At 42.6% G+C, this 16,227-nt stretch overlaps 1 protein-coding gene across 1 annotated transcript; it reads left to right on the top strand.

The window, feature by feature from the left end:
- Window positions 1-388: 388 nt before the first annotated feature.
- dmrt2a (doublesex and mab-3 related transcription factor 2a) lies at window positions 389-4,778 on the top strand. The gene is made up of 4 exons (XM_030723628.1): window positions 389-709; window positions 1,356-1,755; window positions 3,031-3,133; window positions 3,430-4,778. Exons 2-4 carry the CDS (start codon window positions 1,384-1,386, stop codon window positions 4,533-4,535), a joined length of 1,581 nt encoding a protein of 526 aa, XP_030579488.1. The 5' UTR covers window positions 389-709; window positions 1,356-1,383; the 3' UTR covers window positions 4,536-4,778.
- The last annotated feature ends 11,449 nt before the right edge of the window (window positions 4,779-16,227 follow it).

Genomic DNA, 16,227 nt, shown 5'->3' with positions numbered 1-16,227 from the left:
AGACTGTAAGCTCAAAGATTAATCTCGCATTATGAACGTGTATATCTCACCTGCCACTCAAACCTGCAGAATAATTAAATTTGGAAAGGAATTCATCAGGATAAATATTTCTAATATCAGCATATAAACATCTTTTTTTTTTTTAAGGTGTGTTAATCACTGACCTCCTTAAAGTTACACTTTGGGACATTTCTGTGCAGCCTTTCAGTTTTCTTCAGCTGAAAACTAAACAGCTTGATTATCATTATGAGTACTGAGCGCTGACTGTGAGTCAGGCCCAAACACGCGTGTTCACGTTGTGTTATAAAAACTGAGTACAAACGGAAAAAGAGGCGCGTGGAAAATTTTAAACAACTTACCAACGTTCACTTTTTAACAGCTTTCCGTTTGGGCTGTTTTCCTGAAAACGGACCTCCTAAAGTAATCAGATTACTCTTAGACCTCTCGGTAACTGAGACGACTCCGCCCGTCCCCTGCATAACTGCGCCTAATCCTATTGGTACGTTGGGTGTTTGGAAGCAGCCAATCAGAGGGCAGCCTGCTTCGGCTCAAATCGCCGTCGCTCCCGGTGACCGAGTCAGAGGAAAGTTGGACGCGTTCACGGCGCGGGCTTCATTTATCTGTTAACAGCTGATTACAGGCTGGATCCGGACTGAGTCCCGGTACTAACGACGCGCTGTCCGCTTCCCGCCCTGCTGGACCTCCGGAGGTAAAATAATCTCCGTCTATTTTTTTTTCTTTCTTCTCGCTTTGCAGAGCTGGAACCAGGTTTAATTAAGTCTTTAAGAGCACGCTGTTAAACTCTGAGCTTCCACCAAATCAGTGCACGAAGTATCAGCTTAATGTATAACTCATAAAACCGTGAGCTGAAAATGCGCGTATGTGATGAACTGCTGTAATAAACGATAGTGATGCTTATAGGTGATTTATTTTAGCTTCAAATAGGCCTGATAGAAGAGCATTAAGCTTCTCTAACAGTAACTATGTTAGCTCACCTTTCTGCTTAGGTTTTTAGGGAAAGTCACGATTTTATCTTTTTTACACTCATGAACAATTCCTTTAAGAGTTTTCGCAGCTATAGAAAATCTTTAGAAAATTAAATGTTAACCAGCCTTCAGCAAAATGTCAGGCTGGGCTGCTGGGGATAAAAAAATAAACCAATAACAGATTTATTAATTTCCTCTTACTGTAGGAAACATTTAGATCTGAGCTTGGGTCTATAATAATAATAATAATAATAATAATAATAATAATAATAATTTATAAGTAGCGTCTGGTCCAAGCTGGCTAATTTCTGCTGTTTTCCTGGAAGTGCCGCTGCCGGGCTAATGATATTTGATGATATTTGTCTTCAGGCATAAACTGGGTTTAAATCCGGCAGAGATGTCAGAGAGCTCCGGGTGTGAGTTGGAAATCGACGTGGAGAGCCTGGAGACGGAGAGCGAAGACCTGGCGGACTCCACCGGGCGCCCCGGCTCTCCGCAGCTCGGCCACGCCGCCTCAGAGGACGACGGAAACGGCACCAAGAGCCGCGACAGGCCGAGCCCCAGCAGCATGTGCGCGGGTGATCAGAGGAAGTTGAGCCGCACACCGAAGTGCGCCCGCTGCCGCAACCACGGCGTGGTGTCCTGCCTGAAGGGGCACAAGCGCTTCTGCCGCTGGAGGGACTGCCAGTGCGCCAACTGCCTGCTGGTGGTGGAGAGACAGCGGGTGATGGCGGCGCAGGTGGCCCTGAGAAGGCAGCAAGCCACGGAGGTAGGCCTGGAGAGCGTGAGGGTGGTGTGCAACTAAGAAGAGATCATTTACATATTTGAGAAAGCTTCTCTTTGTTTAATCAGCTGCTTGCTTGTAAGAACAAGCATGAAATCCAGTGGAGTCGCCTAAACAAATCCGAGTTTGCATCAGGAAGCATCTTCAGACAGACAAAAGGTTTCCAGAGGGTGCAGAAGTCCCTGCTACACTGCACCAGGCAGGCTGCTTTTTAGTGGAAAATGCTTAAATTCAGCAGCTGTGTTTCTTTTCTCACACTACAGGCCTGTAAGCTGTGGCACTGGGAGTGGAGACAGTGACATGTGGCCTTTGACTTCAGTTTTATTTTTTTATTTAAGAGTCAGGGTTTGCTTCGGTTCAGTTTAACTGTAATTGCTGCTTCTGTTTATTCGCTCCACTGCAGCATATGACCAGAATAGACATAAAAATGCTGAGATGCTTCTTTTTTAAACTGCGGCGGGGAAAGTGAAGCGGTTCTTTGGCTTCCTTTCTGCTGCACTGAAAACAAGAAGCTAAAACCTTCAGAAGGCCAGTTAGTGCTATTTTAAAGGTTCACTGTTCAGCGATGAAGTGTGAAGTTTATATATCGCTTTATTAGCTCAACAAACACGAATGCAAAGGGACATCAGGAGCTGTCTGAGCTTCTTCAGGTCCATTCCTCAAATACAGAATATTTATTTTTCAGAATAAAAGCGTAGGAAGAGAATTTAAATAAAAGCATATCTACCACCCTGAAGGAAAAATCAGACCTACGTCAGGTTTCTGTGTGATCATGTTAAAAATGTGTTATTTTAAAGATGAAACCTGTGTGTGTGTGTGTGTGTGTGTGTGTGTGTGTGTGTGTGTTTCAGGGGTGTGATTTGTGCTTGTTTTTTGGTCAAGATCCTCTTAAATATTCTTGTTGAATTATTATATTTTTTACAAATGCAATCAGGATTATTTATTTTTTTATTTTCTCTTATTCTCTCTTTCATTTGCATTATTACAGAAATCAGTGTACCTGAGATTTAATATATTTAAATCTCAGGTATTTGTTAGGCCCACATCTCCGTCCAGTTTTAAGCTGTTTTAAGGCGATTTTTATAATAAGAGCAATGTGTATCACTGCCCATGTATCATTATTAAGAGGCTGGTTTTTATTATCCAAACATGCACGAGACTTGGACCTTAGCCGTGACAAATCAGTTATTTTCACAAGGATCAAGAAAAACTCTGACAGTGTGTTTTAAATATTTTTGTTTTCTTTCCCTAATTTCTCAGGATAAGAAGGGGATTTCTGGGAAACAGATTCCTGCAGAGAGGAGGACGCTATATCAGCGACACATTCGACCGTCCACCATGCTCGCCAAAAGCATCCTCGAAGGTACCAGTCGGACACGTTTTGTTGTTTTATTAGGAGATCTGGCCTTTTTCAGCATCTCTCCTCTCGCCTGTCTTATTTTCGCTTAAAGCAAAATAAGGGCTGAGATTTCTTTTTTCCTTTAACACAACACTAAAATTTTGGCACATGATAACTTCACTCATTTAGCACTGCTACAACACACAAATAGTTAATTAGGTTATTATCTCGTTATAATAAAAGCCGTGCTTGTTGTCAAAATATAATTTCAAACACACGCTGTATCATAAGTTTAATTAAATGTTTGTTTTCGATGACAGGATACCGTCCCGTGCAGTCTGATCCATTCCTGGCAGCCAACCCGTCTCTTCCCCCACCGCTGAGCGACCGCATGAGGAAGAGAAGGGCTTTTGCAGACAAGGAGCTGGAAACCATCATGCTGGAGCGGGAGTACAAAGAACGAGAGCTGATGGAGAACAACCAGGCGGCCACGGGCCCTCTCCTCTTCCCTAACAATTTGGTCCACCACTCATCTGAATACAACTCCTACAAGACGGCCTACTCGCCAGCAGCTCCGGTCGAGCCGCAGCCCAAAGAGCTGTGCAGCTTCCTCGCCCCTAACTGCCTGGATCTGACCATGCAGTATCCTGCAAGCTCTGGAAACGTAGAGCTCATCTCCTCTAACGTCAGCGTGGCCACGACTTACCGCCATTACCCGCTACAGTCACCGCGAGGTGGCTTCATGATGTGGCCCCGCGGTACAGCCAGCCTGGGAGACGCTCTGCTGTATAAGCAGTGTCTGTTCAATGCCACGGCGGTGCAGAACATGAAGCCCGGTGCTGTGTGGGAGCCCAAAGTGATGCCTGTTGAGAGCCAGCCACCGGAGCAGGAGGCCGCGGCCGCTCTCGCTTCTAAATTGGAGGGATCCCGAGCTGCCGCTCTGCAGGACTTATCAGACCCTCGGAGGCCTGATCCCAAACCACCCGGTGTCACCCAGGGGGAGCAGAGGGAGTGCTCGGCCTTCTCTCCACCTAAGAGGAGCTTTGGACAGTCCTTCCCCAACAACCCTCATTCCCAAAACGCCAGCCAAGTCCTCAACAAGTTGAGCAAGGACAATGCTAAGCCTTCCATGAAACTCAACTCCTTTCACTCTCTCATCCAGCACTCGCTGAGTGAAAAAGCCAGCGGTGGGTCCGGGCCAGAGCCCAGAGCTCCATACTGCAAAGAGCTCTTAGAGGAGGCAGCCCGCAAGTTCAGGGAGAGCTCTGCCAGAGACTTTCAGGCAGTAAAACTCACAGACAGGTATGCCAAAGACTTTCTGTCTAAGCCTGTGGGGACCAAGATGGCACCCAGCGAGTCTCTGTCCTTCTCAGTGGAAGCCATCCTGAAACGGCCCACGCCCGCCATGAGTCGAGCATTCCATTAAAATCCATTAGCCGTCTTTTGTTGCACTACAAACATGAGGCTCGTCTCAGTAAGAGATCAGCTTTAGTCGAGGTTTGGGGGTCAAATGAAAAATGTAAACACAAGCACTGCATCAGAAAACAGACCAGTTTGAAATGATTTTTTTTTCCAGTGTAATATTTATGTACAGTAAATAATATTTTACATGTGCATGTTTGAATAACTTTATTTGTGTAGAGTATTTAAACACTATGCCGACGTTTCCCTCATGTCAATAAACTTTATAAGACTGAACTCTTTCCATAAAAAGTCTCTGATTTCGTTTGACTCTCGAGTTCTGACACGTTTAACTGTGAGCAGCTTTTTGTTCAGGTCAGCAGTGAGTCACTGACACAGGGACACAAAAATACACTTCAAATATAATTATAAATCATGGCTTCTTTAATAAAAAAGGAAAATTGATTTATAGAATACATGCCCACAGAATAGTTTCTGATGTAATAATTTGAATCTTATTTTACAATAACTGTTTAAACCTCGTTCCAAAGCGTGCAGCACAGTTACATCAGGACTGCGTTTGCTTGACGCTTCCTAGTTTGCAGGAACACTAAATTAAATTTCTACAGTAACTCCACAGTAACTAAAATGTTTCAAATAAATGCAGCAGAAAATGTCAGAGTTTCCGTCACAAAATAACTTGCTTCTGGAAAATTGGCCCTACTGAAAACTATGAAAAGAATATCCCGGGAATGTTTTCATGCCTGGAGTTTTTGCACAAAGACAAATCTCACAACTAAAACTCATAAATGAAGTGTGGATGTGACAGAGTGGATGTAGACTAAATATGCTCTTTAGGGGCTGAAACATGATATGAGCTCATAAATCTGCGAGCAGCATCGTCTCATCCGTTCATGATGCATTTCTCCACTCATTCCTTTCCAGTTACAGCCTCTCAGTGTGTGTGTGTGTGTGTGTGGGTGTGTGTGTGTGTGTGTGTGTGTGTGTGATGAAAGGCTGCTCCAAACACAGGTTTCACATGAATTGCAGAACACTGATCCGTGCAGTAATGAACAAGACGGGAGGTTTCATAAAAGTCTCTAATCTCGTCTTTCTGGCACAAACGTTTCATCAGCACGAATCTGCAGATAAACCACTCGACCCGACCGATAACAACAAGTATTTTCCTTTCCCTTCACGTTTCCTCTTCTTTCCTCCTGAGCCCACTCAGACGTCTCATGGAAGGTCGAGACTGTGGGTGTGGGTTTTAAACAGCCTCCTTGTTGCTGCTGTAATTGGATTTGGCCAGATGATGACATTTTGTGTCACCAATGAGGACTGACATCACTTTAAATAGCCTGGTTTTTTTTGGTTTTTTTTTACTGTGTGTGCAGGCACCTTTGTGGTTACCATCATGATGCGGATGTTTCTGCATTGTGAGGAAAACTTAGATTTGGCTCTTTTTGTGTGTGGATCAGGCATTTAGTTCTGGTGATTAACAACATCGATGCTATAAAAACATGTTTGTAGCCGTTAGATCACACAGTCCTGGATCTGAATGCTCGGGCTGAACGTGTTCAGCTGATGTTCAGTGAAGGGTGGATCTGACTGTGAACCCAAGAGATGCTGCACGTGTACAGTAGCAACTCCCATCCTAATGGATGCCCTGCTTTACTGTCCCACAGGACAGTATTTTTTAGTGTAATTCACAAGTAGACCCATCACGTTGTGTTCAGTAACACTAGAAACTTGTAGCTGAGCCCATAAACTTGTGAGGAAAATGTTTACTGAGGTCAAAGAGCAAGTCATATCCCCTAGATCCAGCTGGTTTGTCTACATCCGGAGGAGTCGCCCCCTGCTGGCCATTACGCAAGTTTAAGGCACTTCAGGTCTCAGAAGCATAGAGGGGGTACCGTGACATCACCCACTGGTTTGTGAAGCCCTGAAGCATTTCTGCTGTCACCATCTCTGTGTCTTGAAATCGGACTGACGAGCAAGCTGGCTGTGCTCGTAGACTTCTATTGGACCAGAACCAAAGTCTGTTTGCAATCACATGTGTCGCCCCCTGGTGGAAAATTAAAAAGAATGCACTTTTAAGCCACTTCTGCACGGACTGTGAACCTGTATCCATCTTTAAGTCTGTCTTTGCTCAGGAGCTGCTTCTGTTCAGTCTGTGATTAAGAACAAGAACAAAAGAATACGTTCTGACAACGAGGGTCTTTACCAGTATGTTTTATAGTTTTACTGAAATTTGGGAGGAGGCTCCAGGCAGACCCAGGACACTTCTCTGCTGGCTTGGGAACAGCTTGATGTTGCTCCCGAAAAGAGCTGGAGAAGGTGGCTGGGAAGAGGGAGGGTATCTCTGCTTAAACTGCTGCACCTGTGACCTGCAGTCACGTAGAAGCTGCTTTTGGCTGCTCGCTTGTCACAAGGGGTCCCCTGAGCTGGTAGCACCGCATGTTTGGTTTGGCAGTTTTACACCAGGTACCCTTCCTGACACGACTTTTGTCTCCAGCTAGAACTGAACCAGATGCTTTGTTTACCAATTTAATGTGTAAACTGCTACACAATGAAAGAGGCAAAAAGATGCATCATTGGATTGATTTTTAGGCTTCAGCCCCCCTGCAACCCTGAATTTGATAAGTGGAAGAAAGTGGATGGATGGATTTTAGCTTCCTCTCTTGGTTTCTTTATTATTCTTTAGTATTGCATTATTTTGTGTTTGACTCTTGTCTTTTAGTAGCAGCAGTGATTTCCCATGTTTCTGTTTGTGCCGTAGTCAAAATTGAGGAAAAGGCAGTGTATGAGTTAGGGCGGGCTTACCTTCTGATTGACAAGCCGCTACCATATTGTGTGCAGGGTCCTCTGTTTCTAACGTAAAGCCACTCCTTACTTGTCATGACTGGTTCCAAAATATAAGATGCTTAATTCAAGCATCCACAGCGAGACTTCATGAAACGATGGAGGCACTGGGCCGCTGTAATAACTATCCTTTTAAGCACAATCATTAAATGGAAAATAACAACGGGTGAATGAGTGTGGTGCATTCAAACATTATTCCACATGAAAGCTTAAAGTTTTTAAAATATCAAATATATCAGGCTGAATGTTGTTGAAACCTTTTAGAGGTGATCATATACTCAGTAATACATTTATAGCCACAAAGTATCAAATCCTGACATACTTGGAGCACAATGAAGACAGTTTTTTTATCTGTGACTTATCAATGTGTGTGTGTGTGTGTGTGTGTGTGTGTGTGTGTGTGTGTGTGTGTGTGTGTGTGTGTGTGTGCTCAGCAGAGGTGACAGTGTTTGTCTGCACTAACTGCCACTGATAAGTATCTGCTGAAGTCCTTACAGAGTCTCATTCCCAAAGTGTGCGATCTAACATGTCAGCAGAGTGAACTGGTTTGTTAGCTCGGCCCCCCCCCCCCCCCCCCCCCCCCCGGGGTCCCCTCCCCTCACCCCTCACCCTCCCACCCTCTCTTTATCAACAGTTGTAATTCACACAGTAGCATTTTGTTTAGCTCACGCAGGTGTCGTTTGCCATTTAGAAACTTCAGTGACTTTCCTTCATGCTGGGACACTGAGTAAACAAAAACACACACACACACACACACACACACACACACACACACACACACACACACACACACACCTGCCTCTGGGAATTCAGTCTTTCGTGGCTCTTGTTTCAAGGCAAGCAGAGCAGAGGTCACTGAATGCATTTGTTGCTCATACAGTCTAATGTCCACATTAAACATGAGGCTGCGCTTCAGTGCTTACATATTCATCCCATTCATATTCAGAAAATATGTAAAAAAAAAACAATCAAATTTTACTGCTTTATAGTCATATGCATAGAGAACATTTGCTCCAGTCTGCAGAGTGAGAAAAGCTCTTCACTCCTATTAGATTTTTAACCATATTTTTAGGATTTTTGTGGAGTATTTTTATTTGTTCTTTGTTCAGATTGCAGTTTCCAGTCCTCCATATTGTGAGGTTTTTTTTTTGCCTAAGATAAACATGTAAATACATTTGTTTTTTAAAGGGCGTGTCGCTCTAGTTTTGGTCGTTTGACATTTAGGCAGCATTTGGTTTCCATCAAGCAGAAACCTCTGGGGCTGAAAACTGAAGCCAGCGACTGCAGGTCCCCTAATGGACACGTGAGGTCGGCTCCAGCAGTCAGTCAGTCCCTGCAGACTCTCATGTTAGGATGTCCAACTTCAGCAGAAAGAAACACGTTTACAGCCTGATGCAAAATAATTTTGGCCTCTTTGGGCAGTTTCTCCTTCATAATGACTGTAAACTGGGTGAAATATAAAAAAGGTAAAAATAGTAACTCATCAACTTGGACACTGGAGTTTGGCCTCTTTGATTGACAGTTCAGACACAGGCAGTTGCTGTTTGCTAGGCTTCATCTCTGCTAACTGGAGTCACTGCAGGAGACTTGTGCTGTTGGTGCCTTTGGAGCATTTGAAATACAATGATCTGAAATCTGCACGGCTTCCTAATAACAGTCCATCCAAGAGGTTTATTCTTTAGGTTTGGTGTGTGAAATTTGGGTGTTTTACTTTGCACTAGTTAGCAGATTTGTGTGTCTGATTGTGTACCTTCATGAACAAAGCTTTCTAGAGTTAGCTGATAACTTAACGCTCCACCCACTAAGTTATCCTTTCCATATTTGTCAGATACTTTTGAATCAGTTTTCAGGAGACAATTCTAAGTTGTGTCCTGTAGCCGTCATGTTGTGCAGTTGCCAGTATGGAGCAGAGACGCCTCCATTGAGCTGGATTTGTGTGTATAAACTAAGGAATGCAACAGCAGCCTCAACTACAGTTGTAAGTGCTGAGCAGTCAGTCAAAAATATTGAAACAAAAGTCCAAAAGGTGAAAAGAAAATGGAGGGATCGTGTTGTACGGACTTCCCCTGCAATGATACAACAGCTCCATTCTTCTCCTGTTCTGCTGCCCATATAGCATTTGGCTGCCCTGTCAGTGACTGCGTGCTGAGTTTATTGCTTTATCACCGCCTGAGTCGGCTCAACACACCTACACACACCTACAAACCCTTCTCCAGGTGTTAAACCAAGCCATCCGTCCCACTGTTGCCATTGTCACGGCAGCAACTCTTAGCCCATCTGATAATCTTTTGCACATTAAGAATCTATTAAGCACCACAAACTCAACCCTCCCACACATGTACACACTCACAGAAAAATCACACGGTGGGTTATTTTGACTCTCGAAATAAATGGCACATGCCTTATTTTGCATTAGTGATCAGCGGGCGTGAAGGAAAGGGTAGGATCTCTATTCATTTTTACCCATGTTTTTGCCTCCTCCTCTACCAGCAGCAGGGAGAGGAACACCGGCCAGTTCCTGCATTCCTTCCCACCACCTTGTAATCCAATAAGAAATGTGTAGCACTGCAGCTTTTGACAAGTAGCTCCCACTTAATTACCATGTTGTTGAGGCTGACAGGCCTGGGGGCCAATGGGGGCAACATGCTGGCAGTTCATAGCTTAAGGAGACTGGGAAAATCCTGAATGAGCACACGCACACACACACACACACACACACACACACACACACACATACACACACACACACACACACACACACACACACACACACACACACACACACACACACACACACACACATGCACGGGCCAATTTTAACTTAAATTGTGATTTTTTTGCAGTGAGGGTGACACAAAAACATACAGCCTGAAAACAGCAGACGTTCTCACGGTATATCCTTTTATATAATAAAGCTGTGACGCCATGAGTTGTAGATTTAGGACCAAAATGCAGACAGGATCACAAAAATGTTTTTATTTTAATACTTAAAAAAAAATTTTGAATGTATTTTGAATTTTCTTTAATGCACACAAATTATACAGGCTCAAATATATACACACAGCCACTTTAATAATTTAATAAGTGGTGCTGAAGGTTCTTCAGTGTCTCATCAGGGACTGACTACAATGTAGTTTCTCTTTGCCGGCATAAAGAGGATTTCTTTGACTGCACTCACCGAACTGACCAACACTCAGAACAATGGCAACGTCCAAGGAGCTCAGTGAAGCTCTAAGGAGAACTGTAGCCTCGCTGGGAAGGTCTCTTGGAGCCATTTCTAAATAAACTTCTGTCCTCAGCTGTATTCACACACACACACACACACACACACACACACACACACACACACACACACACACACACACACACTGAAGGCGAGCTGGGAATTAGGAAACAGGAGGGAAACGAGACATGGGTGAAAATAGTCAAGATAATCACAAGAGTGGAAGTGATAAAGAAAGGCAACATCTAACTTTCAAAGTAAAACAGCAAAAAAAAAAGAATAATTCATGCTGAACATGATACAAAGGGACACTAGAAAAGAAGAATGATAATAACTTGTTATCATTCCGTATATGTTATTATTAATAACATACCTGCATATTAAACTCTGAGACAAGGGGACTGTGACAAGTACTTCATCATCCTGCTGTCCATATCTATGCATTTTTGTCCATTCTTTGGAGGCAACCTTACTTTCCATTTACATGTTTTTTTTTGCCATTTCCTTAATATTTGGGGAGTTCTATTCAATTCAGTTTTATTTATATAGCACCAGATCCCAACAAACAGTCGCCTCATGGTGCTTTATATTCTAAGATAAAGACCCTGCAATAATTAATTTAAATAGTTCCCACCAACTGAACAGAACTGATTCACTTTCATGCCTATTAACACCAACTGCAACGAGACAGTAAAGTTAGCATCGAAGTTGTGCTGAAATGCTTAAATTTGACTGAAACTTTACTGCTGTTTCTATTCTGTGGATTGCTGCACCTGACACTGATCAAGCGTAACATTGTGACCACTGACAGATGAAGTGGATCGCACTTATCTCTTCATCATGACACCTAGTGGGTGAGATATATTAGGGAGGAAATGAACACCTTGTCCTGAAAATTGATGTGTTAGACGCAGGAAAAATGGGCAGTGTATTGAAGGAATTTAAATAACAAAGGTGTGTTGCTGCTTAAGCCTTTAGGTTTCTGCGTGTTCGTTTATTGAACAGGAATGGCACCAAACAACGGAATAAGGAGTCCAATTATTAAATTTAATAAACCATTTCGAACAGTTTACAGATTAATCTGGACCAGACTGCATGCCATGCCTGTGTGAGATGGCATGAAGTACTGGCACATTCTAATTCAGCTTGTTGATAACGAACTGATCAAAACTTAAAGGAAGGCCTTTTGTTATGGTTTCTCACTTGTATGCAAAGCAAACTTTAGATCGATCCTTCCAGTTCTTAAAAACCTGAAGATGCAGAAGACTGAAAGATAATGCTGTCCAGACAAGTAAACACAACACAATATCTGACATCTCAGGAATGAGAACCAACATACAGCTATGTCGTCTAAATGCTGAAATAACGTGTGCCTTTGGAGCAGCCTCACCGGCCGGTGCTTACATATTTAAATCTGCAGTCTGTTGTGTTTGCACACACACCCACTACAGACCAACAATGACAAATTGTGCTGCAACCTGTGGCCTCACCAGTGTGGGGACCAATTATTTCTCCATCAGGCGCCTGAATTGGCTGTACAGGTCGCCCTCAGCATCACCCTGTCCTCCTGCTCACATTAGGGAAAACGATGCACCACAAACTGACATTTGGAGCACTAAAGAAAAAACCAAATGAACTGTTAACGTGTTCCTGAAAGTAAACAAACCTTTGCCCCAGGCCCATAAAACACTTAGCTGCTCTTCAGCCTACACACAGGGAGCAAGTAACAACTTCATTAAGCTTTGTTTAGTTAAAGAGGAGGCGGCTGTACAGCATCGCTCCTGTGATCATTCACTGTCTTTGTTCAGCTTTTTAAAGGATGAATTGTTTCCAGAGAGTGAATTTGCAAGTCGAAGCAACTTGAAAATTTGTCTCGTGTTCTCTGGAGTAACTTTGAAACATTGACGCAAGGATCAAGGAGAAAGGCAAATTCAGTCACTTTAAATCCAGATGATCGCCACATTTGCAAGTTCATTCAAATAGTTGTAAATCTTTGAGCAGCCTGTGCTCGGAAAGGTGACTCCTGAGACAAAAACAACCCTCTTCCAAAAATATTTAATCGTCTACTTTCTGCAGGAATATTAAAAAGTTTGAATGAGCCATTCATTTCATTGCTTTGAGATACTGTTTTTTTTTTAACCATTTTTTATTCAAAAAAGGCGTTTTTTATTTTATGTCTTATAGGAACAATGACATCTTCTCCACCTGCTTAGCTCCTACAGGGAATTTGCCAGTCTAAACATTCATGTAAATGCTATGGAAAATGCTTTGTGTTGCATTGTCACCAAAAGAAAATACTATGATCCCGTGCAATGTGCTGTCACACTGAGCTCTGTACACTTATTACAGTTGTTATTTCTGTCAGGCTTGTTGTCTTTGCTGCCTTCTGCAGGTCCTCTAATGTTGTTTGCTGTGCTGTGTAGGTGCAGCATGAATGAGAAAGAGGTCAGCTGCGCCTCCTCCTTCACGAGCAGGTAGAGGTTGGATCAGATGGTGCAGCTGTTATTCTGCAGTGATAAATGACTACCACACCTGGCTCATGGTAACTAGAGTAAACATCACAATTGCCAAGGTTAACACTTAAAAGTTGTGATTTGCATAGGATTATAAGAGTGTATTCAAATATACACACCCTCCCCACAGGCAAACAAAATGTCCATGTTTAGAACGAGGTGTTTAATTTAACACTGCTGGGTTAAAGAATAATCATTCAAATTTTATGCAATATTGTTTACCACAATACTAGCTTTTTATGACAACCCCTTTGAACTCTGTATACTGCAGTTCCTGTTTTATTTTGAAAGTACTCACATTGTTTCGGTGCTGCAGATTCTACTTCCTCCTTTTGTTTCTGTTTGCAGACAGTATTCAGTCACACCTGTGCCCCATCGGCTAATTACTTATACCCAGTACATACACCCTGCACTCTGCCAGGGATTCATTGAGCCTGCTGGGTATGAGCTCCTGCCAGTTTTTACACTTAGTTTAGATTTTCTTGGACTGTTTCTAGACCCTGCCACTAAAATTGAATGTTAAGACTAAAACAACAGCATTAGGATATTCCAGTACTAAACTGGAAGAAGATGGATGGATGGATAGGTGGAAGTTGCACAATAAAAATGTACCTAAAAATAATAGCTGCAGTAATAACAAGAGAACATAAAAACATCCAATGACTGAGCAGTTTTAGAAACATTGAGCTCCAGCTCATGGGATTCTCCCATTTTCAGGTTTAAATCCAGTGTGTTTCCTCCCTCGTTTATATTTAATAGCCAGCCTTAAGGTATACTTTATGTAATGTGATGCTCTTTAGATCTAGCCAAAACATTAAAACCACCTACTTGACAGGACCCCTTTGCATCAAAGCAGCTCTCACCAATTAGGGTAACAGATCCTTTGTAGGGCGTAGCCTCTGTGCACTGGGCTTGTGTCACTGCATCCAGCGGATGTTTGGATAGGGATTAGGGGAGGTTGGACAGTGGGCCCTGCTCCAGACAGCAGATTTAGTGAAAACTGAGTTTGTTAATCCTGAGATCAGGGACATGTTTTTCTGTCCCAGAAAGAGAGCTAACGTAAACTTTTAGCTACTGGGGTAACAGCCTCTTCAAGCAGGTTTTCTTACCAACTCCAAGTTTGCCCCGGCTTCTGTTTCATTTCCTCATTCAGACGTTCGATATCAAGCACACAACAGGGCTCATTAATCTGCAGAAGCTTCTATCTTTCTACCTCTTTGTTTAAATCCCAGCTGAATGTCTTTTTTATATTGAACACAAGCACTTTTATAATCTGTCATCAGTGTAAGGACAAACACTGATCGCTGACATCATGGATTTGTTATTAGCTCACAACAGATTTCATAGACTCCACCTTACAAGCTGTAAAGTAATATTTTAAAATGTGAAATGTCTAAAAGTTTACATTTTGTACTCAGACTTCTTTTCTACTGCAGTTTAACACATTATTAATCATTCCTAATAATATCACAGGTCCTGTGTTTCGTCTGTTTGATTAATATTTTTACCTTTTAGTTTTTGTCACCTGCATTTTGTCCCCATCAGGTTACAGAGGAATAATTATTATTTAATTAAAATTTGTTAGGATTACAGCTTTGTCTGTTAAGGAAAACAGTCATGATGAAAGAATAGGTGAAACTAATTAAAAGGACTCTTTCCCCTGTAGATTCATAAGTATTATAAGTTTACACCAGCCAAAGCTTGTGTGAATGAGATTTCATTGCATTGGCTCACAAAAGTAAAACTGCAGTGTAACAAAAGTAGTTCTATAAAAGTGATTTACATCTGATAATGTACTGCACATATGCTTAAAATATCCTTCACAGCTACAGTGTTCCTACTTCACTGGTATATTACATTTGTGGATAATAAATGAAGTATCTCAGGAGGCTCATTGATGCACGTGGGGAGCCAAGGCTGGCCTGTGCGGTCCGATCCAACAGACGAGCTACTGTAGATCAAATTGTTAATGCTGTTTCTGATAGAAAGGTGTCAGAATACACAGTGCAAGCTGGGTTGGAATAGACACAAACTGTTACATTTTAGAAGACTAGGTATTTTGGACTGGAATAATGAAGGCAGTAGGGGGATGAGAAGGGGATTTTGTTACAATTTGTGGAGAGTTAGACCCAAATTTAGGACTCAAAGCAGATGGAGTTACAAAAAATTAACACTCATTGGGTTGGATGACTTAATGACAAAATCCATAAAGAGAAACAAAACAGAAATCCAGAAGTAATCAAAACAGCGAGCACACCTGGAAAGGAAGACAAATATATCAATATAGGCAAGACAGCAGGCCGGTTAGATAAGACACAGGTGGGGAATGAGGGACAGGTGACCACAATTAACACAGGTGAGAGGAATCAAGATCTATGAAGACACCTCACAACATACTGTGGCAAAATGGTATCATTCATGGTCACATGGATCAAACTTGTCATCAGACATATAGGCTGACATGCAAAGTATTTAAAAATATGATAATTGCCCAAATATGTGTACACATACAAGGAATCTGGCTTTTTTTTCTTTCTTTGTTCTCAATGTAAACAGAATAGATAGAAAGAGAGCACAGGCAACAGCAACATGACACAGACAATAACATGTGTGGCATATTCATATGTGCAATGGTGCAGAGTGCAAAGATGTTGGAATAAATTATGGAATAAATAAGGGATGGCAATAAGTCAGACTCGTTTCCTGTGGGTGTTGGACTTCTCCAAGGCTGCCTGTTGTCACCGATTCTGTTCATCATTTTTATGGACAGAATTTCTTGGCCAAGTGGCAGAAGGGAACAGGAGACCAACAGATGGACCGGGGCAGCGTCTGCAGTGATGCGGATGTCGTGGTAAAGAGCTGAGTGTGAAAGCGAAGCTCTCGATTTACCGGTTGATCTACGTCCCTACCCTCACCTGTGGTCACGAGCTTTGGGTAGTGACCGAAAGAATAAGATCAAGAATACAAGTGGCAGAAATGAGTTTCCTCTGATGGGTGGCTGGCCTCTTCCTTAGAGATAGGGTGAGGAGCGCAGCCATTGGGGAGGGGCTCAGAGTAGAGCCACTGCTCCTCCACATCGAAAGGAGACAGTTGAGGTGGTTTGGGTATCTGACTAGGAT

The sequence above is a fragment of the Archocentrus centrarchus genome, unplaced genomic scaffold (assembly GCF_007364275.1).
Source record: "Archocentrus centrarchus isolate MPI-CPG fArcCen1 unplaced genomic scaffold, fArcCen1 scaffold_26_ctg1, whole genome shotgun sequence".
Lineage (NCBI taxonomy): Eukaryota > Metazoa > Chordata > Actinopteri > Cichliformes > Cichlidae > Archocentrus > Archocentrus centrarchus.
The sequence above is the reverse complement of the archived record's forward strand: the minus strand, read 5'-3'. Positions and strand labels throughout refer to the sequence as shown.

Bases quoted from the DNA above. Each gene is read 5' to 3' on its own strand.
- dmrt2a (XM_030723628.1), top strand. From the start codon at position 1,384: ATGTCAGAGAGCTCCGGGTGTGAGTTGGAAATCGACGTGGAGAGCCTG. The intron at 1,756-3,030 runs GTAGGCCTGGAG...CTAATTTCTCAG, and splicing joins GAAGGCAGCAAGCCACGGAG to GATAAGAAGGGGATTTCTGG. The intron at 3,134-3,429 runs GTACCAGTCGGA...TTTCGATGACAG, and splicing joins CGCCAAAAGCATCCTCGAAG to GATACCGTCCCGTGCAGTCT.